Source organism: Aulostomus chinensis, chromosome 6, assembly GCF_037954235.1.
Source record: "Aulostomus chinensis isolate RoL2024-O1b breed Wild chromosome 6, RoL_Achi_v1.0, whole genome shotgun sequence".
NCBI classification, from domain to species: domain Eukaryota; kingdom Metazoa; phylum Chordata; class Actinopteri; order Syngnathiformes; family Aulostomidae; genus Aulostomus; species Aulostomus chinensis.
This window is the reverse complement of record NC_141325.1, coordinates 31,365,614-31,386,540: the sequence shown is the minus strand read 5'-3', so window position 1 is coordinate 31,386,540 and position 20,927 is coordinate 31,365,614. Positions and strand designations below refer to the sequence as shown.

Sequence of the window (20,927 nt, the reverse complement as noted above, 5' to 3'; positions counted from 1 at the left end):
GTTCAAGTATCAGTAGGATTGTTGTTTTAGCCTAAGAATTCGATGTTAGCGCCGCTGTCCAGGGAGAAGAAATCACTCGAATGTTGCTATGCAGCATTTCAAAATAAGTCGTCACCATTCTCCTTCGAGGGTCCAGCGCTGACATTTGGAACTCATATCTGTGTGTACGTGCCACGTTGTTTGTTGGTTGTTAGTTGATGTTGAGCTAACTTGAACATTTGAAATACCTCTCAACACTGCAGTGTTCTTTCCGTTTGGATTGTTTGTTTTCTATTCATGTTCTCAAAAAGAGACAGATTCTCCAGTCTTTCACTGTTGTCCTGTCGGAACCCAAAGCAAAAGTCTTCAGACCAACCACAAACATACAGAGTGACAGTGTGGCCCCTGAGCCACAGTCCCGGGACCAGTGACACATTCACACGCACCTGCCGGATCAGTTATTGCCCATGTTGGCTCTGTTACCTCCGCGCCTTTGTTTTGAAAGTACAATCAGGAAGTGAAGTGACTTAAACTCCCTGAATGCCGACCCTCCAGCTAACTAGCTAGCTGGTTAACCCCCTTCCTGTACCGTGGTAACCCCGACCACAACCCGGTTAATAGTTATTATCAAAGTCTCGATCCGAGGGACGTCCCGCTGCTGCCGCCGGTACCCGGATGTTAGCGGGACGGGGTCCCTCCCGGTGAGGCGTTCCGGCGCACCGTTGCTGGCAGGGAACATGGAGGGGGTCGAGTTCCATGCTCTTCAACATGCGATCCCTCGTCCCCTGTCTCTCTCCTGTCCTCTTTCCTTGTCTTCACTCCTTGCGCCCCCCCTCCCTACCTCTCTCTTTCTCCCTCTCTCTGTCCTCCTCTCTCTCTCTCCCCTTGTCTCTCTCTCTCCTCATCTCCTCTCTCTCTGCCCTCCTCCCCTCTCTCTCTGTCCTCTCTCTGTGTCCTCGTCTCCGCTCTCCTCCGCCTGTTTGCTTGTCCCTTTAAGGGCTGCTGCTCTAGTCAGTATCGTGGATGACGATTGGAGGTAATATTTGTCCTTCTGACCAATCACACGTCGGGGAATTACCTTGTCAGGTGTTCCATCCTGTAGTCCACAAGTCTCAAACTGGTCCAGTCAGGGCCGGTGTGGCTGCAGGTTTTCATTCCAACCCAGCAAAAGCAACACCTGATTCTACTTAAATCAACTAAGCTGCGTCCTCACAGCTCATTGGTTGGATCAGGTGTTGCTTTTGCTGGGTTGGAATGAAAACCTGCAGCCACACCGGCCCTGACTGGACCAGTTTGGACACCCCTGCTGTAGTCGATCAAGTCTACCAGTCTCAGTACGGATGAATGGAACTCACGCTTATGCAAGTCGTAGACATGATAGTGGTCGGCTCCTTGTGTGTTAGCGTGATGGCGAGCACATGTTCAGCTCAGCTTGCGTGTTGCTATTAAACGTGTGCTGCTTTGTTGACGTATGCAACTGGTGATGTTAATGTTGAGGAGGGGCCACGAGACTGTTGCTGAAAAATTACACAAACTAATTTGTGGCGTGAGACAGATTTATGGTCCTGGAGAACCGTCAAGGAAGGACATCCAGGTCCGGAGCCTGAAATCCCGCCCTCCACGCACCCTAACCCAGGAGAATTCTAGACTTAAAATGGCTTTGGACAATCTGCTTCCCAGCGATGACACAGGCGCCTTGAGTTTAAAGAAGTAGTCTGAAGTTAGAAGATGCCCTTCTCATAGCAGATTCTTATTTTGCTTCCTGCGCCCCCTTCAGTGACATCATAGCAGCCCTCATAGCGCAGCACAGTCGTTCCACCAACTGGCCCTGAAAGCAATTGCAAAGCTTATGGATGGTGCTAATATAGATGGTGAGACAGTAGCACTCCACAGCTGCAATGTGACTCTCATGTCACACCACTAGCATCCAAGCGGCAGCACGCTCTGAGAACACGCCTACAGTCTAATCCAGCGGATGCAGGTGCCCACGCTGTCTGACCTCTCTGACAGGTTGCACTTTGAGGTTCGAGACAGTGAAGCAGAGATAACTGCGATAAAAGAAAGATCAGGCTGACTCGAGGCAAAACCCCAAGAGCTCAGCGCTGCAGCTGTCCGTAGGAAGGGCCACTCAGCCAGAGGAGCCCGCACCCACCAGCCAGAAGAGTGGCATGTGCGGTCCATACTGCAGTGATTCCCAGCATGACCTAAATAAGTGCACAAATGTCTGCCGGAGTCACGCAGTCACAGAAAATGTTGGAAATGTGGGGGCAATCCTCCGGCTGCTCAATGAAAACTGAAAGCTCAATGTCAAACACGCAGTGCAAACACTTGGATGCTCAGGGAGGCGTGAGACCAGGCCTCTGCCTCCTCAGGTGAGGTTCTGGATGTCGACAGACCAACGGTGACTAGCTGTGTCCTCCTGCTGATGAGCAACGTCATTCTGCAAGTGGAAGCCACAAGTTCGACGTGTGCCACTCTGGCTGATGGCTCAGAGATAAACGGAGCTCTCACATCCTGGTCCCACTCTATGAGAGAAGAATCCTCATCTCTGTCCCACCGCTCCTCCTGATTGGCTCCTCCTATCTACAGCTCATGACTCCTGTTGAGCCTGTGAGGTTGAGCCACCAGGGTGATCAGCTGGCATCACAACCATACTTGGATGAACAATAGAAGGTCCTAGGAGGCAGCCCGCCTGTCTACTCAGGTACGGCAAACTTGGAAGCTGCAGGCGACGTCCCAAAATTGAACCGCAACACATTGGCTGGAGCAAGAGAGAGCTGGCATGTTCCTCATCCCACGGTGGACCACCCGCACCATGTAAAGGCCAGAACAGGGTACAGGTGAATATTTGACCAGCCACCAGTGACCAGAACCCCTTGGTGGGCTCGTTGTGTTACTGAGCTTAGTGCGGCCATCTCCTGCAACATAAAACTAGTGCTCCTTCAGCGTTGCCTGCTTCCTGAAGACAAACGGCCGCTGAGGCTCTTGTGGTTTGAAGTGGACACTGGCCAACTCTCACCTGTTTGAATGGCAAGTTCTGCCATTCGGCACGACTTGCCCAGCTGTGGGCACTCTTCAAAACTTTGTCCTTGACCGGATGCCCGTGGTTGCTGTAAACCCGAGAACCTTAATATCTCAAACTCTGGAACGATAACAGCCCCTGAACACAGTCCTCCACTGGGGCTACTAGCAAGCGGCTGGACAAAACTGTCAGTTCTGTTCACAAGTTGTATTTTGATTAAGATGATCAAACTATCTCCCGTCCAGCGTTAGCGGGGCTGTCTAACCTCGACCTCATCGATGTTTCACATTATTTATGATTTTATCCCTTAATAAGCATCAATAAGAACAATCTGGGCCTCACGAGTCTGATGATATTTAATATAAACCAATAGGAATTGAACAGACAGACGCTCGATGCAGTTGTGCTAGATGTCGTAATTAAATGACATCTCTCTGTAATGACCTTCGGAGGTGTGGAGGTGACTTGACTCCCTCTCAGGTCTCCTGTGGGCGGGGCTACAGGAGCGTCTGTGAGGCTGCAGTTCTGGTTGACGTCCCTCAGGACGAGTGGGGCAAGGCTTCCTCAGGACAAGTGGGGCAAGGCTTCCTCATGTGATGCTGCTGAGTGACGCAGGTGATACTCATGACGTTAATGATGAGAGTGACTCTGTAGTAACACCTGTGTTTGCGTCTTACTGCCCCAAGTCTAAACGGCTGCTGTGACAGAGGTCTGACACACCCGGGGACTGATGGTCCCGTTGTGGAGGAAGGGACTGTTGTTCACTGCTCTAATGTGGGACACATGGATGAGCACAACATACATGAGAGGATGTCCAAATAAGGTGAAAAAGATAAAGGGCAAAACGGTAATTTGTGCCGTGTGCATTACATCGTCACAATGGTATGAGGAGACAGAGGTTTCTATGTGGTTGCCCAGGGAAACACCTCCTGCCTCTTTGTACTGGTCTGTGTTGAGCCAAAAGTCCAAGGATGGAGTCCAGTGACTCCCCCCATTATATTCCTGTATACTACTGGTCTCCCAGTTCAAGTGAGTCTTCGAGCTGATGCGGGATTGGTTCCAAAGTTCTCCTCTTCAGGGAACAACCAAGTCTGGGTTTGATTGTTGAGGAGCCTCTTGTTCTCAGTATTTTGTCTCCAACTGTGTTCCAAATAACTTTTCTTGCTATCGTGGCATCAGTGACCATTTTCTTCTGGCCTGGGACATCAGAACAACCTTGACCAAAGCTGTCGCCAGAGAACTGGCGTAAGATAAGATGAACCTTTATTCATCCCTCAGTGGGGAAATGGGCACCATTGCAGCAGCAGAAACAGAGACGTAGCAGCAGAAAAAGTACAGGGGCAATAAATGGCTGAAACTACAATAAAACTGTAATGCACGTGAATGAATACAATCAACGACAATAAATACTAGCAGTATAAGTGTTGGCTATTGCACAGTACAGTTTTGACGCAAGTTCAAGTAACACAACTATTTATAGGTTCTCCATTTTTCTTCATGAAGTTAATAGATCTTGAAGCTAGAGATGGACATGCAGCTGAATGATTCCCTGGCAGTGTGAGAGGAACAGCTTCACATCTCTTCTCCTCTTCCCTGTTTGTAGCTGATGGCTCAGCACAAAACCAGAAAATCTCCTTTCTTGCCCAGTTTTGTCTGTGCTGAGGAGGAAGACCAGATTCCTTCCACCTCTTAAGTCTGTACAGACTTTCACAACCACAGCAGAGCCATCTAGTGGAGCCCAGTGGTTATTGAATCTGCTCCGACACCAAGATATAAAGGTTAAACGTAGAATATCGGCAGGCATCAGTAGAGTAAGAATGAAAAATCAGGGACAGACTTTCTGGCAATGCTCCAATATTGAATGAGCTCCCCGTTTTCTTGTCTAGTGAAGGGAATCACCTCCACAGAAAGAATGTCCCTTCCCCTGGAAAACTGGAGCTTTCACTCTGTGTACTGACATATGTAACCTTCCCTGCTCTCTCCCATGTGTGCAGATTGAGCCGTAAATGTATCAGCATCGGAGGGCTCAGTATGAAGAAGTCAGTGCGGCCAGTGGTGAGTAAGGCTAGTGGAGAGCGAGGGAAAGCCGAGGCTTTGGTGCCAGCTGGCAGTGGGAAGGCTGCAGCCAAGACTGGCAGCACCGCCCCTTTGTCAAAGGTAGAATCACCACCTCATGTACATCTACACTCACGTTCCAATGGCAGCTGCAGAAATTGTGGAAAAGAGTTTGCTTGTGCTTTCAGGTGAAAAGCAATGATGATCTTCTAGCAGTGATGGCTGGGGGGAACCCTGCTTCTAATAGTTCTGTCACCAAGACCAAGAGAACCACTTCCACTGGGACTAATGCTTGCACCCTGGACTTCAAGCAGAAGACAACAGCATGTATTAAAATGTTCTATTTCTGGTACCTTTGCTGGTGCTGTTTTGTTTGAAATATAAGGATTTTTTTTTTTTTTGGTCTCATCATCAGGTACTTCAACCAAGCGTCCAACAACTTCTAAAGAGCCGAATTTGTCACGAGATCGTCCCCGGACGTCCAGGACATCTACGAATAAGAAGCAGTTGGTCTCTGGCACTGCAGTGGGTGATGTGCCCTCAGGCAAGCGCGCTCGCAGCCAGGTCCTGGCCGAGTCTGAGGGCCGTATGAGCAAATCTAAATCAGATGGCCAGATCAGTGATAAGGTGGTGCTGGAGGCCAAAGTCAAAGACCTTCTGGGTTTGGCCAAGAGCAAAGACGTGGAGATCCACCATCTCCGCACTGAGCTGAGAGACATGAGGGCCCAGCTGGGCTTGGGAGGGAAAGACTCGTCATTGCAGGAAGAAGCTGTGGAGGGAGAGAAGCCGCAGGTTTCAGCCATCACAGCAGCTGACGTGGAGTCCACGCTGCTTCTCCTCCAAGAGCAGAACCAGGCCATCAGGGAGGAGCTCAACCTACTGAAGAGTGAGAACCGAATGCTGAAGGACCGTCTCAACGCGCTGGGCTTCTCTCTGGAGCAGAGGCTGGATGGCTCAGACAAGTTGTTCAGCTATGCCTCCCTGAGCCCAGACCTGGCAGTCGGCAGTGGGCAGAGTGACGGCGGAGGCACATTGACCTCCTCGGTGGAAGGCTCCGCCCCTGGCTCCTTGGAGGATCTCCTCACTGGACATCAGCACGGAGGCTCAGCAGACAACCTGGATAGTGAATCCAGCGAAGTCTACCAGGGCATCACCTCTAGTGACGATGCTCTGGATGCTCCCTCTGGAGCCTCCTCATCATCAGAGTCTGAGTGCCCCCCCAGCAGAGAGCGCTCACGGCGGGACAGCAGTGGCAACACCAGTGAGGTGTCAGTGGCCTGTTTAACAGAGCGTATTCATCAGATGGAGGAGAACCAGCACAGCACGGCTGAGGAGCTTCAGGCCACCCTTCAGGAGCTTGCCGACCTACAGCAAATCACCCAGGAGCTGAACGGTGAGAATGAGCGTCTGGGTGAGGAGAAGGTCATCCTCATGGACTCTCTGTGCCAGCAGAGCGACAAGCTGGAGCTCTACGGGCGCCAGATCGAGTACCTGCGGTCTTTGCTGGATGAGCACCATATATCGTATGTGCTCGAGGAGGACATCAAGAGTGGCCGCTACATGGAGCTGGAGCAGCGCTATGCCGACCTGGCCGACAACGCTCGCTTTGAGAGAGAGCAGCTGCTGGGGGTGCAGCAGCACCTGTCTAACACTTTGAAGATGGCTGAACAGGACAATGCTGAGGCCCAGGAGATGATTGGAGCACTGAAGGAGCGGAACCACCAAATGGAGCGCATCATGGATTCAGAGAGACAGGACCGAGTAGCCATGGCGGCTGCTCTGGATGAGTATAAAGCAGCTGTAAGCAGCGACCAGGCAGAGCTAAGCCACTGCAGAACCCAACTGGAGCAGGAGAGGCAGCGGGTGGCCGAGCTGTATTCTCTTCACACTGCCGGGGACAAAAACGACATCTGCCAGCTGCTGGAAGGTGTTCGTTTGGGGAAAGAGGAGGCCGAGTCCAAGGCTGCCAAGATGCAGGAAGAGCTGAAACAAGCTCACAATGAACTGGCCCGGTTGCAGGAGACACTCAGTAAGGTTTGTTAAAGACAGGGATGAGTGAGTTGTCTGTCTGTATCCATACTCAAAGGGAACTGCTTCTGATACAGAAGGGGGCAGGGCTTAATCTAGAAATGGATGTGGTTTAGCATGCAGTTGTGTTCTGTTTGCGGAACTGGGACTGATCATAAGTTGATTTAATTATGACTCATTCAAAAGTTAGTTTTAAAACCCTCCTATTAAGCTTTAAACCAATGTTCAGTGTTGCTGTGAGACACATGACACTATCACCAATTGTTTGGAGGAGAGAAGAATTTCAAATAGAATGAGACTGTGTGTGTGTGTGTGTGTGTGTGTGTGTGTGTGTGTAGCTGAGAAAGTTATCTGCAGGCCAGATGATGGTGGGTTTTGTTTTAGTGGTTAAATGAACTAACAGTGTCTAGGATGATGCAGGCCTCACCACTCCTTTAGTAAAAGCACCTGTTCTACTTTTCTATCTGCAACCTGACGTTGATCTGATGGAGAGAACAAAGCTGAGCTTCATCCAGCCATGTCTCAGCACCTGGTCAGCTGACCTGCAGCTCTCTGCTTCTTTGTTATTGTCCAAACAGAAGCAGGTAGGCAGAGGAATAAACCTTGAAAAGTGAACCAGCAGCAATGAGAGAAGAGAATCCTGGGCACAGAGAAGTTTTGTGTGTGTGTGTGTGTGTGTGTGTGTGTGTGTGTGTGTGTGTGTGTGTGTGTGTGTGTGAGAGAGAGAGTGTGTGTGAGAGAGAGTGTGTGTGAGAGTGAGAGAGAGAGCACACTATCACTATCAGAGCACAGACACCACCCAGTGACAACATCCTGTCTCTTTGTCCTCCTCTTATCCGGTGGGTCCGGGTCGTGGGGGCAGCAGCCTCAGCAAAGAAGCTCAGACTGTCCTCTCCCCACTTCAACCAGCTCTTCCGGGGGAATCCCGAGGCGTTCCCAGGCCAGCCCGGAGATATAATCCCTCCAGCGTGTCCTGGGTCGGCCTCGAGGCCTCCTCCCAGTCGGGCATGCCTGGAACACCTCCTGAGGGAGGCATCCAGGAGGCGTCCTCACCAGATGCCTGAACCACCTCCACTGACTCCTCTACCTGGAGGAGCAGCAGCTCTACTCTGAGTCCCTCCTGAAGGACTGAGCTTCTCACCCTGTCTCTGAGGGAGAGCCCAGCCTCCCTGAGGAGGGAACTCGTTTCAGCCGCTTGTATTCAGGATCTTGTTCTTTCAGTCATTACCCAGAGCTCATGACCACAGGTGAGGGTTGGAACGTAGATTGACCGGTAAATCAAGAGCCTCGCCTTTTGGCTAAGCTCCGTCTTCACCACAACAGACTGGATAGGTACCCCCATCACTGCGGATGCCGCCCCAATCCACCTGTCAATCTCCTGCTCCATCCTACCCTCACTCGTGAACAAGACCTCGAGATACTTAAACTCCTCCACCTGAGGTAAGACCCCCCACCCCCCACCCCCCCCACCCGACCTGGAGTGGGCAAACCACCCAGGATGACCACCATGGCCTCAGACTTGGAGGTGTTGATTCTCATCCCAGCTGCTTCACGTTCAGCTGCCAACTGTCCCAGCAAGAGCTGGAAGTCGTGGCCTGATGAAGCTAAGAGGACCACATCATCTGCAAAAAGCAGAGACGACATCCTCCCACCACCAAACTCGACCCCCTCCACCTCTGTCCATGTCCCTTCAGGTCAAACTGTCACTGCCCATGTGAATGTTGAAATCCCTCAGTAGAGCAATGGAGACCCCAGTCAGGGCCCCATCCAGCACCCTTCCCAGGGAATCCAAAAATGGTGGGTACTCTGAATTGCTGTTTGGCGCATAAGACAGACAACAGTCAGGACCCATTCCCTGACCTGAAGGCGTAGGGAAGCAACCCTTTCGTCCACCAGGGTAAACCCCAACGTACAGGCAGAGAATCTGGGGGCTATCAAAAGGCCCACCCTGGCCCTCCGCCTCTCACCAAGAGCAACTCCAGCGAAGGAGAGAGTCCAACCCTCAAGGACTTGGGTTCCGGAACCAGAGCTATGTGTGGAGGTGGGGCGACTATATCTAGCTGGTAATGCTCAACCTCTTCCACCAGCCCCGGCTCCTTCCCCGCCTGAGAGGTAAAATTCCATGTCCCAAAAGCCAGCTTCTATGCCCGGGGATCAGACCAGAAAGGCCCCCACCTTGGTCTGCTGCCACAATGCACTGGACCCTTCCAGTTCCTCCTGCAGGTGGTGGGTCCATGGGGGGACGAGTCCATGTAGCCTTTTCATTCTGGGCCCGGCTGGTCCCCATGGGCGAAGGCCCGGCTGGACTCCATGTTACTCAGCCTCGTCACAAATGCAGTATCCTTAACCTATCCTCATTTCATCCACGTATCCAGCTCATCCCTAATTAAAGACACCCTAATGTCTCCAGCCCACAATTGAAATGATGGCTCTATAAAATCACTTCCTCTTTCATCACAAATTCATCAGTGAGATTTCCAGAGGCTGTTTATTCATCAGCTGCATCATAGGCAGATGTGTTGTTCAGCTCAGTCCTGCTCAGTGGGCTAATGAGCTCCTGGCTGGTTAGTAATGAAATGAAGGAGAAGCTGATGTCTGTCTTCCTGTGTGCAGCTGGATCGGGAATACAGAGACTTCCAGGAGCAGGTGCAGCAGCAGATGGCCGAGCGAGAGCGAGCGCTGGAGAAGCAGCGCCTTGACCTGCAGGAGAAGGAGACGGAGATCGCAGACATGAAGGAAACCATCTTTGAGCTTGAGGATGAGGTGGAGCAGCACCGAGCGCTAAAACTGCACGATAACCTCATCATCACAGATCTGGAGAGTAAGCAGGACACACAGTCAGCCTGTAGCTCAGGACCTTAGAAACCAACATGGTCGTCATCCAAATCTGAGTCTCCTCTAATCCACAACCACTGTGAGAAATTAGAATGTTACTGAACTTTTTGAACTGTGTTCTTACTACACACACACACACACACACTCAATAGTAGTTTAGCTCCTGATTGGTTCTTGTAGTTGATGATGCCACTGGCAAAACAGACTAGGAGAAAACTGTGTCTGGAAGCAACAAGCAGTAACAACAGTAGAATAAAAGCTGTAAGTGCAGTTACTGCAGGAACAATCTTTAATTCAAGCTGCAAGCAGCGTTGTGAGGGCCTGAGCCCTGACCTGAATCCCAGGGTGTCCTGGTCCAGGGTGGAGGCCTTGTAGTTGAGGAGTTAGAAGCCTGAGTCTGATCAGAGAGTGAGAGCAGAGCTGAGAGCTGGCCCTTTAAGAACCCCTCCCCACTGCTCTGTCTCTGATCTGTGCTAGAGTGAGAGCAGAGCTGAGAGCTGGCCCTTTAAGAACCCCTCCCCACTGCTCTGTCTCTGATCTGTGCTAGAGTGGAGAGCAGAGCTGAGAGCTGGCCCTTTAAGAACCCCTCCCCACTGCTCTGTCTCTGATCTGTGCTAGAGTGAGAGCAGAGCTGAGAGCTGGCCCTTTAAGAACCCCTCCCCACTGCTCTGTCTCTGATCTGTGCTAGAGTGAGAGCAGAGCTGAGAGCTGGCCCTTTAAGAACCCCTCCCCACTGCTCTGTCTTTGATCTGTGCTAGAGTGAGAGCAGAGCTGAGAGCTGGCCCTTTAAGAACCCCTCCCCCACTGCTCTGTCTCTGATCTGTGCTAGAGTGAGAGCAGAGCTGAGAGCTGGCCCTTTAAGAACCCCTCCCCCACTGCTCTGTCTTTGATCTGTGCTAGAGTGAGAGCAGAGCTGAGAGCTGGCCCTTTAAGAACCCCTCCCCCACTGCTCTGTCTCTGATCAGAGAGTGAGAGCAGAGCTGAGAGCTGGCCCTTTAAGAACCCCTCCCCCACTGCTCTGTCTTTGATCTGTGCTAGAGTGAGAGCAGAGCTGAGAGCTGGCCCTTTAAGAACCCCTCCCCCACTGCTCTGTCTTTGATCTGTGCTAGAGTGAGAGCAGAGCTGAGAGCTGGCCCTTTAAGAACCCCTCCCCCACTGCTCTGTCTCTGATCTGTGCTAGAGTGAGAGCAGAGCTGAGAGCTTGCCCTTTAAGAACCCCTCCCCACTGCTCTGTCTTTGATCTGTGCTAGAGTGAGAGCAGAGCTGAGAGCTGGCCCTTTAAGAACCCCTCCCCACTGCTCTGTCTTTGATCTGTGCTAGAGTGAGAGTAGAGCTGAGAGCTGGCCCTTTAAGAACCCCTCCCCCACTGCTCTGTCTTTGATCTGTGCTAGAGTGAGAGCAGAGCTGAGAGCTGGCCCTTTAAGAACCCCTCCCCCACTGCTCTGTCTTTGATCTGTGCTAGAGTGAGAGCAGAGCTGAGAGCTGGCCCTTTAAGAACCCCTCCCCACTGCTCTGTCTCTGATCTGTGCTAGAGAGAGAGCAGAGCTGAGAGCTGGCCCTTTAAGAACCCCTCCCCCACTGCTCTGTCTCTGATCAGAGAGTGAGAGCAGAGCTGAGAGCTGGCCCTTTAAGAACCCCTCCCCCACTGCTCTGTCTCTGATCAGAGAGTGAGAGCAGAGCTGAGAGCTGGCCCTTTAAGAACCCCTCCCCCACTGCTCTGTCTCTGATCAGAGAGTGAGAGCAGAGCTGAGAGCTGGCCCTTTAAGAACCCCTCCCCCACTGCTCTGTCTTTGATCTGTGCTAGAGTGAGAGCAGAGCTGAGAGCTGGCCCTTTAAGAACCCCTCCCCCACTGCTCTGTCTTTGATCTGTGCTAGAGTGAGAGCAGAGCTGAGAGCTGGCCCTTTAAGAACCCCTCCCCACTGCTCTGTCTCTGATCTGTGCTAGAGTGAGAGCAGAGCTGAGAGCTGGCCCTTTAAGAACCCCTCCCCCACTGCTCTGTCTCTGATCTGTGCTAGAGTGAAAGCAGAGCTGAGAGCTGGCCCTTTAAGAACCCCTCCCCACTGCTCTGTCTCTGATCTGTGCTAGAGTGGAGAGCAGAGCTGAGAGCTGGCCCTTTAAGAACCCCTCCCCACTGCTCTGTCTCTGATCTGTGCTAGAGTGAGAGCAGAGCTGAGAGCTGGCCCTTTAAGAACCCCTCCCCCACTGGTCTGTCTCTGATCTGTGCTAGAGTGGAGAGCAGAACTGAGAGCTGGCCCTTTAAGAACCCCTCCCCACTGCTCTGTCTCTGATCTGTGCTAGAGTGGAGAGCAGAGCTGAGAGCTGGCCCTTTAAGAACCCCTCCCCACTGCTCTGTCTCTGATCTGTGCTAGAGTGAGAGCAGAGCTGAGAGCTGGCCCTTTAAGAACCCCTCCCCCACTGCTCTGTCTCTGATCTGTGCTAGAGAGAGAGCAGAGCTGAGAGCTGGCCCTTTAAGAACCCCTCCCCCACTGCTCTGTCTCTGATCAGAGAGTGAGAGCAGAGCTGAGAGCTGGCCCTTTAAGAACCCCTCCCCCACTGCTCTGTCTTTGATCTGTGCTAGAGTGAGAGCAGAGCTGAGAGCTGGCCCTTTAAGAACCCCTCCCCACTGCTCTGTCTCTGATCTGTGCTAGAGTGAGAGCAGAGCTGAGAGCTGGCCCTTTAAGAACCCCTCCCCCACTGGTCTGTCTCTGATCTGTGCTAGAGTGAGAGCAGAGCTGAGAGCTGGCCCTTTAAGAACCCCTCCCCACTGCTCTGTCTCTGATCTGTGCTAGAGAGAGAGCAGAGCTGAGAGCTGGCCCTTTAAGAACCCCTCCCCCACTGCTCTGTCTCTGATCAGAGAGTGAGAGCAGAGCTGAGAGCTGGCCCTTTAAGAACCCCTCCCCCACTGCTCTGTCTCTGATCAGAGAGTGAGAGCAGAGCTGAGAGCTGGCCCTTTAAGAACCCCTCCCCCACTGCTCTGTCTCTGATCAGAGAGTGAGAGCAGAGCTGAGAGCTGGCCCTTTAAGAACCCCTCCCCACTGCTCTGTCTCTGATCTGTGCTAGAGTGAGAGCAGAGCTGAGAGCTGGCCCTTTAAGAACCCCTCCCCCACTGCTCTGTCTCTGATCTGTGCTAGAGTGGAGAGCAGAGCTGAGAGCTGGCCCTTTAAGAACCCCTCCCCCACTGCTCTGTCTTTGATCTGTGCTGGAGTGAGAGCAGAGCTGAGAGCTGGCCCTTTAAGAACCCCTCCCCCACTGCTCTGTCTCTGATCTGTGCTAGAGAGAGAGCAGAGCTGAGAGCTGGCCCTTTAAGAACCCCTCCCCCACTGCTCTGTCTCTGATCAGAGAGTGAGAGCAGAGCTGAGAGCTGGCCCTTTAAGAACCCCTCCCCCACTGCTCTGTCTTTGATCTGTGCTAGAGTGAGAGCAGAGCTGAGAGCTGGCCCTTTAAGAACCCCTCCCCCACTGCTCTGTCTCTGATCTGTGCTGGAGTGAGAGCAGAGCTGAGAGCTGGCCCTTTAAGAACCCCTCCCCCACTGCTCTGTCTCTGATCTGTGCTAGAGTGGAGAGCAGAACTGAGAGCTGGCCCTTTAAGAACCCCTCCCCCACTGCTCTGTCTTTGATCTGTGCTAGAGTGAGAGCAGAGCTGAGAGCTGGCCCTTTAAGAACCCCTCCCCCACTGCTCTGTCTCTGATCTGTGCTAGAGTGAGAGCAGAGCTGAGAGCTGGCCCTTTAAGAACCCCTCCCCCACTGCTCTGTCTTTGATCTGTGCTAGAGTGAGAGCAGAGCTGAGAGCTGGCCCTTTAAGAACCCCTCCCCCACTGCTCTGTCTCTGATCTGTGCTAGAGTGAGAGCAGAGCTGAGAGCTGGCCCTTTAAGAACCCCTCCCCCACTGCTCTGTCTTTGATCTGTGCTAGAGTGGAGAGAGAGGAGGAGCACCAGGACTGGAGTGGGACAAGAGGAACAAGTCTGCATACGCTGGTCCAGAGGGACACAGAACACCATGTTCTTGGAGGGGTTTTTGTCAGGAATGCAGTGGTGTGGTTGTTAGAGCTGTGGGATGGATGGTGTAGACGTGAGAAGCGTTTGTTTGACAGTATGTACCTGAGAGGACACCGTCTCCCCATAGGTTTCCATTGGAAGCTGAAACGTGTCTCCCCACTTTGAGGGCTTGTAAAATGGACAGCGAGTGACTAATTACAATGAAAATTAATATCGTTTGATCAGCACAGTTGGGAGAGTAATCAGCCAAAGTTTGGAAGCGGTACCATGAATGCCCTAGGAGGAGATAGATTTTGTTGGGGGAGTAAAAAAAGTCCTCATTTTGACAGTTTTGTCCAATTTGTGGACATTCAGTTGTAGACAGGTGAGAGGTCAGAGTGGAGGAATTGTTGGTCTTGATGAGACGAGTCCAACGGTGTTGGTCCCATGTTTGTGGGACATTTCTGGGAGGAGTTATAGCGCTCCAAATTATCTAAAATTATCTTGTTGTTGTGTGGCTCCCTAGGTGGCGCTATTGACTTTTGTGGTGTTTTTCTTTAGATTAGTGAATGTTTAGCCAGACTGGACAAGTGTGGTGAATTTCAGTGAATTTCATTCATGTTCAGGGGGTCAAATTAGATGATGCTCATATTGGGCGCTCATTGAGAGCAAGAACAGTCCAGGACCAGGTTTTGAATGGTGTGGATGTGAAAACCAGCTCCAGGCCGTCTGGCCCAGCTGCCTCATGGGTGTTGGGGGGGCTGGGACACTGGTTAGTGGGTGTTTGTAGTGTTTTAGTGCTGCTGATGTGTTGCTCTGCTGAGCAAACATGAGAGGGTCTTCGCCTGAAGGTGCTTCAATAACCAGAGTTCAACAAGAACAGGAGGATGAACTCGCTGAGCCTCAGAGGTACTGGTGTTGTCGTCAGCGATGAAGAAGAAATTAAATTTGTTGATGCCCCTTTTATTTCCATGATGATAATGAGACGTGACAATATAAACACGGCTCTTGGATGACTAAAACATGGCGAGACGTGTTAGTTTTCATTGGCGAGACTAGCATTGGATGTAAATGTTAATGGGCATCTGTCAGACGTTCAAAATGCATGACATCTCTGCTTATTGTGCATGGAATCTGTCAATTAAAACCAAAGAGTGTCTGCAAGGCTGCTGCATCCTTGTTTGGTCACACCCACCACCTGGCATGCAGTGGGCGTTCTGCTCAACACACCTGCGGTCACTCCCCACAGACAGTGGGCCGCAGCTGCAGCGTCAACAAAGGGGCTGGGCAGTCAGAAAGGATGAGAAGATGTATGGACGTATTTTAAATGCAATCCAGGAGCAACAAACTTGACGCACTGCAAAGGGAGATGTGGCCACCGAGTGTTTTCGTTCAGGCTTTCTTGGAGCAGTGACCGCTGATGCCACTGTGTGTCTAAACCATTCTTTTATTATTGTAACTACTGGGGAAAATGACCTCCACAAGCTCACAATGTAGGAACATGAACTTGTAGATCTGCTGGTTTCACAACAGATGTGTGACACTCGTACGATGAAGTTTGGCATCAATTCATGAAAAAACAGTTGGACGATGGGGATAAAAGGTTTCTGCCCAAAAGCAATCTTCATTACTTGTTGACTTAATTTAATTTGTTAGAAGTCTATACTACCCTTTTTTAACTAAAACCTTTTTGATCTCTGTCGACTAGAACTGGACTAAAACTATCACATATAGAAATGACTAAAATTGTCTAAAGCTAACAAGCATTTTAGTCCAAAACACTAAGTTATCATCTAAAATGGCCGCCAAAAACAACACTGCTCACTGGTGTTTGTGCCGTTCTTCCAATTAGATTTTGCATGGGATGGCGTCACATGTTCTGTTACTCTGAGGCAAGAACTCCGCTCTCGCCCAGTGGTTCTAGATAACAGGGGCTCCAGATGTACCCGGAGAAGTATGGCTGGTCTTGCTGGGCCACAACAGTCTGGCAAACTGGCGTTGTGAGTGTATCTCGTGGTTCTCTGCTCTGTTGGTGACCACATGCATCTCCTCCTTTCTCAGACTCGGTGAAGAAGCTGCAGGACCAGAAGCACGACATGGACAGAGAGATCAAGATCCTCCACCGCAGACTGAGGGTACGTGATCCCACTGTTGGGACCTTTGATTGAAGGGTGTGTGATGGATTCATGAAGGATCTTCACACACTAAAGTGGTGCCCAGCTGTTGATGGTGATGTAGCCTGTGGTAAGACCTCAGGCTGGGGATCAGCATATCATCACGCAATAGAAAGATGGTTCTTTTAGCACAGTTCTAAGGGCTCGAAACTCTAGGTGTAAAGTGGGACTACACACTCAGTGACAAACCCTGCACCGACCTGCTCTCTAGCCATTTTGAACTTATTACTTGGATTTTTCTCACCTAAAACATTTTGGTTCTCAACAACAAGGGGATGTCTGGCTACCACAGTCTCTCAGCTGATAACCCAAGGGGCCTTGTTCTCCTGCAAACATTTGTTGTTCTTACATACTATTGGACTTTTCACCTCAAAATTTAGTCTTGCACACAGGAAGCAAAGCCTGATGGCGTCTGCTGAATCCTTTTTCCTTTGATCAGTTTTTTCTTGTCAATCAAAGGTCTTTGCATGCCTGGCGATTGGCAAAAAGACCCACAAAAGTGGGCAAGAACTCTTGTGCATAAGAACATTTTAGGAATGAGGCCCCCTTCACGTCTCTCCAAACAGCAGACAGTTATCAACTGGCTGGTGAAGAATGATGAGCACTTCGCAGCACCAAGAGGGTCATGAATGTTGCGTTTATTTGTATCTTTTAATGTCGCTTTGTCTGTTGCATCTGGAAATAAACAGTTGTTACCACACATTTCCAGCTTGTTGCTTTGACCCTTGGCAACTCTTGGTGAATAAATTCTTGTTTGGCATTTGGCCTAATTTTCACCTCTTGGGTCTGTGTGTGCGTGCGTGCGTGCGTGCGCAGGAGGAGTCGATGGAGTGGCGTCAGTTCCAGGCTGATCTACAGACGGCTGTTGTCATTGCTAACGACATCAAGTCGGAAGCGCAGGAGGAGATTGGAGACCTGCGGCGCCGGCTGCAGGAAGCTCAAGAGAAGAATGAGAAGCTCAGCAAGGAGCTGGATGAGGTCAAGAGCCGCAAGTAAGACCCTCAGAGACGTTTGGACATCCATAGTTCTGACATCGTCTGTCTCGTGTCGGTTAGGGAAGATTTAGCTTTGTTGGCTTGTTGATATTTCCCAATAACAGAGTTTGAGTCCACAGTGGGAAAAAAAAACTGCTATAAAAGTCCCAATGACAAAATAACAAATAATACATTTGCAACTGCTAGATTAACATAACTGTCAGTACTTATGCTACTTGAATACTTGATACTGTGAAGCTCCGATATTGAACCACATTGGCTCACAGAGCAACTGCTGACCGTCTTTAAAGCATGTGTCTGTAGTTCAGGAGCAGCAGCTGTGTGCTGTACTGAGGGGTTGATGACTGTTTCCCAGGCAGGAGGAGGAGCGAGGCCGAGTGTATAACTACATGAATGCAGTGGAGAGAGACCTGGCGGCCCTCAGGCAGGGGATGGGTCTGAGCCGGCGTTCGTCCACCTCCTCCGAGCCCTCGCCCACCGTCAAAACCCTCATAAAGAGCTTCGACAGTGCCTCTCAAGGTCCTCCGCCTGACAGTTTTCACCATTGTTTTAATCTGTTTGAATTTGATTATTGAACTCTTCTCAGTCGATGGTAAGATAATTGAAGTTGCTGATTAAGCTGCTGGAGACAAACTGCTCCTCAGTCAATGTTGTTCACTTGACTTAAGAAAGGAAATGTGTATTGATAACTAATATAACCTCTCCTAAGTTTGGGACAGCACTGCTTAGTTTAGGCAGCTCATGTGACCCTATATGGCTGCTCTTACATAAGAGTGGAGATATGAGAGAACAACAGCCATGTGGAACACAGCAACATGTCATGGTTTGCTGTCAGTCCCCATTCAGTAGATACAGGAGGTTATGAGACCATGTTGGAATTCATCGGCCTCAACTTCCCTTCAGTTCTTCATTGTAGTCAGCTGGACTGGTTCATGTTCTCCTCTCATCCAAGAGGGTTCTTCAGTTCTAGTCTTCTTTCAGCCCACCCTCTTGGGTGGACTCACCCCGGACCTTTGGTCTTAACACGGCTTCAGGAGATAAAGCACCAAGAGGCTTTTCTGTAGATCTATGAGCCGTTTATTCACTCTTCACAGCAGAATTTGACAGAACTGACCCCCTCCGGCCAGGGAGCAAAGTTTTATTACATTCTTTAAGAAATGGCCCTGGCGCTCTGGCGTTGGCCCCTGATTGGTCAATTTTGCATAACGACGTATGCTGCCAGAGCGAGCAGATGTTGTATCAAAATGTTTTGGATCAGACGAAGGTGTTTTGTGTGTGTGTGTGTGTGTGTGTGTGTGTGTGTGTGTGGGTATGGTGAGGCAAACCAGTCTGTGTGGGCTACACTCCAGGACATCAGCATCGTTAAGATATAGAAAATACAGCTGGGGCTTCACTCCTGTGGCTCAACAAGCTGCAGGCTTTTATGACTGTGGGGGTGTGACCCTCAAATGGAGTTCTTGTAGCACCTGAACTCTGAGTTTAAGAGTTGATGAGGTTACATGGCAGTCGTTGGCTCATCCGGTATGTTGGTGGTTCTTTTAGGGGGTCATTGATCCAACCAGAATCTTGGTTGTTGGGGGGTCTAGGTGTGAATGGATGTTGAGTTTCCAAGGGAGGGGCTCAGGACCATATTGGAGCTCATCTTCACCATGGTGATGATGTCACACATTAACAATAACAGCGTGAACCTGTCAGAAGCTAAAGTTGCTCACTTGAGCTTTTGCTACAGTTTGTTAGCGACCGTTAGCCCAGCCGTTCATCAGGAAGTGGCCCCCTCAGCATGGCTATTCAGCCCTTCTGGTCCTCCAGCTCAGACCAGCTTAGACCTGCTGAACCAGTACTGACCCTCGTCTCGCTGGTTTGTTGGTCCAACAGTACTTGAGATGATAACGGAACGAAGCCTCACGTTACCAGACGTTCCGCTGGTTAATCAGCACCTGAGCTCCTGGTCGGTGACACACCTGGTACACCTGGTATACCTGATTGACTGATACACCTGATACACCTGATACACCTTATACACTTGATACACCTGGCACACTTGATACACCTGATACACCTGATACACCTTATACACTTGATACACCTGATACACCTTATACACTTGATACACTTGATACACCTTATACACCTGACACACCTGGTACAACTGGTACACCTGATTGACTGATACACCTGGCACACCTGATACACCTGACACGCCTTATACACCTGATACACCTGACACACCTGGTACACCTGATCGACTGGTACACCTGACACACCTGGTACACCTGGTACACCTGATTGACTGATACACCTGATATGCCTTATACACTTGATACACCTGATGCGCCTTATACACCTGATACGCCTGGTACACCTGGCACACCTGATACACCTGATACACCTTATACTCTTGATACACCTGGCACACTTGATACACCTGATACACCTTATACTCTTGATACACCTGGCACACTTGATACACCTGATACACCTTATACACTTGATACACCTTATACACTTGATACACCTTATACACTTGTTACACTTGATACACCTGATACACCTTATACACCTGACACACCTGGTACAACTGGTACACCTGATTGACTGATACACCTGGCACACCTGATACGCCTTATACACCTGATACACCTGACACACCTGGTACACCTGATCGACTGGTACACCTGACACACCTGGTACACCTGGTACACCTGATTGACTGATACACCTGATACGCCTTATACACTTGATACACCTGATGCGCCTTATACACCTGGTACACCTGATACGCCTTGTACACCTGATACACCTGATACACTTGGTACACCTGATATACTTGATACACCTGATACACTTGATACATCTGATACGCCTTATACACCTGACACACCTGGTACAACTGGTACACCTGATTGACTGATACACCTGGCACACCTGACACACATGGTACACCCGATCGACTGGTGCACCTGATACACCTGATACACTTGGTATACCTGATACACTTGGTATACCTGATACAACTGGTACACCTGATACACTGGATACACTTGGTATACCTGATACACTTGGTATACCTGATACACTTGGTATACCTGATACAACTGGTACACCTGATACACCGGATACACTTGGTATACCTGATACACTTGGTACACCTGATACACCTGATAAACCTGGTACACCTGATACCAGCCTGCTCCCGCTGCTGGCTCAGAGACCCTCAACCGTCTGGAAATTAGTAACATCTTGGACCTGTGAACATTCTGTAAATATGTTACCACTATAATATTTTTGGGGTAAATTTAGACTTTCATTATGCACCTTTCTAAAAGTTCTGTGGATGTAATATTTTAAATGTTTTTGTTTCTCTTAAAATTGTTGTCTAGTGCACCTTAAATAGTGAACTTCAATCTCTGACTGCCTTACATTAATTCTCAGTTTCTTTTATTTGGGTATTTTTAACAGTAGAATATCTGGAGGAAAATAACTCAGTGTACTCATTTAACATTGTTTCAATTTTAATTTGTTTCAAAAATAAAAACTAAATGTCGGTCAGCTCACGCGTCTCAGTCGGCTTTGGCACATGTTCAGATGAGCAGCAGGAGCAGACGTGACCTTCTGTTCCTCTTCACGTAGGTCCAGCTTCCAATGGTGCCCCGGTGGCTCCAACAGCTGCAGCTGCACCACTACCACGCACCCCCCTCAGCCCCAGCCCCATGAAGACACCTCCAGCAGCTGCTGTATCACCTATACAGGTACCTGCTTAACCCTGGACAGCACAACCAGAGGTAGACCTGGCAACTGACGCAGTTAGAGGGAACAGTAGCAGCATTTCTGCCTGTGACCAAGGTTGTAGTGGTGCTTGTCATG

At 50.2% G+C, this 20,927-nt stretch overlaps 1 protein-coding gene across 1 annotated transcript in view; it reads left to right on the top strand.

Annotated features, from left to right (window-relative positions):
- The window catches only part of specc1la (sperm antigen with calponin homology and coiled-coil domains 1-like a), a 29,207-nt gene that overhangs the window by 417 nt on the left and 7,863 nt on the right, over positions 1 to 20,927 (top strand). The window contains exons 2-9 of the mRNA XM_086207583.1: positions 4,996 to 5,158; positions 5,245 to 5,383; positions 5,472 to 7,090; positions 9,698 to 9,905; positions 15,956 to 16,029; positions 16,885 to 17,060; positions 17,419 to 17,582; positions 20,694 to 20,812. Coding sequence (XP_086063709.1) covers positions 5,033 to 5,158; positions 5,245 to 5,383; positions 5,472 to 7,090; positions 9,698 to 9,905; positions 15,956 to 16,029; positions 16,885 to 17,060; positions 17,419 to 17,582; positions 20,694 to 20,812 — 2,625 coding nt within the window. The 5' untranslated portion in view covers positions 4,996 to 5,032. The remainder of the gene's footprint in view (positions 1 to 4,995; positions 5,159 to 5,244; positions 5,384 to 5,471; positions 7,091 to 9,697; positions 9,906 to 15,955; positions 16,030 to 16,884; positions 17,061 to 17,418; positions 17,583 to 20,693; positions 20,813 to 20,927) is intronic.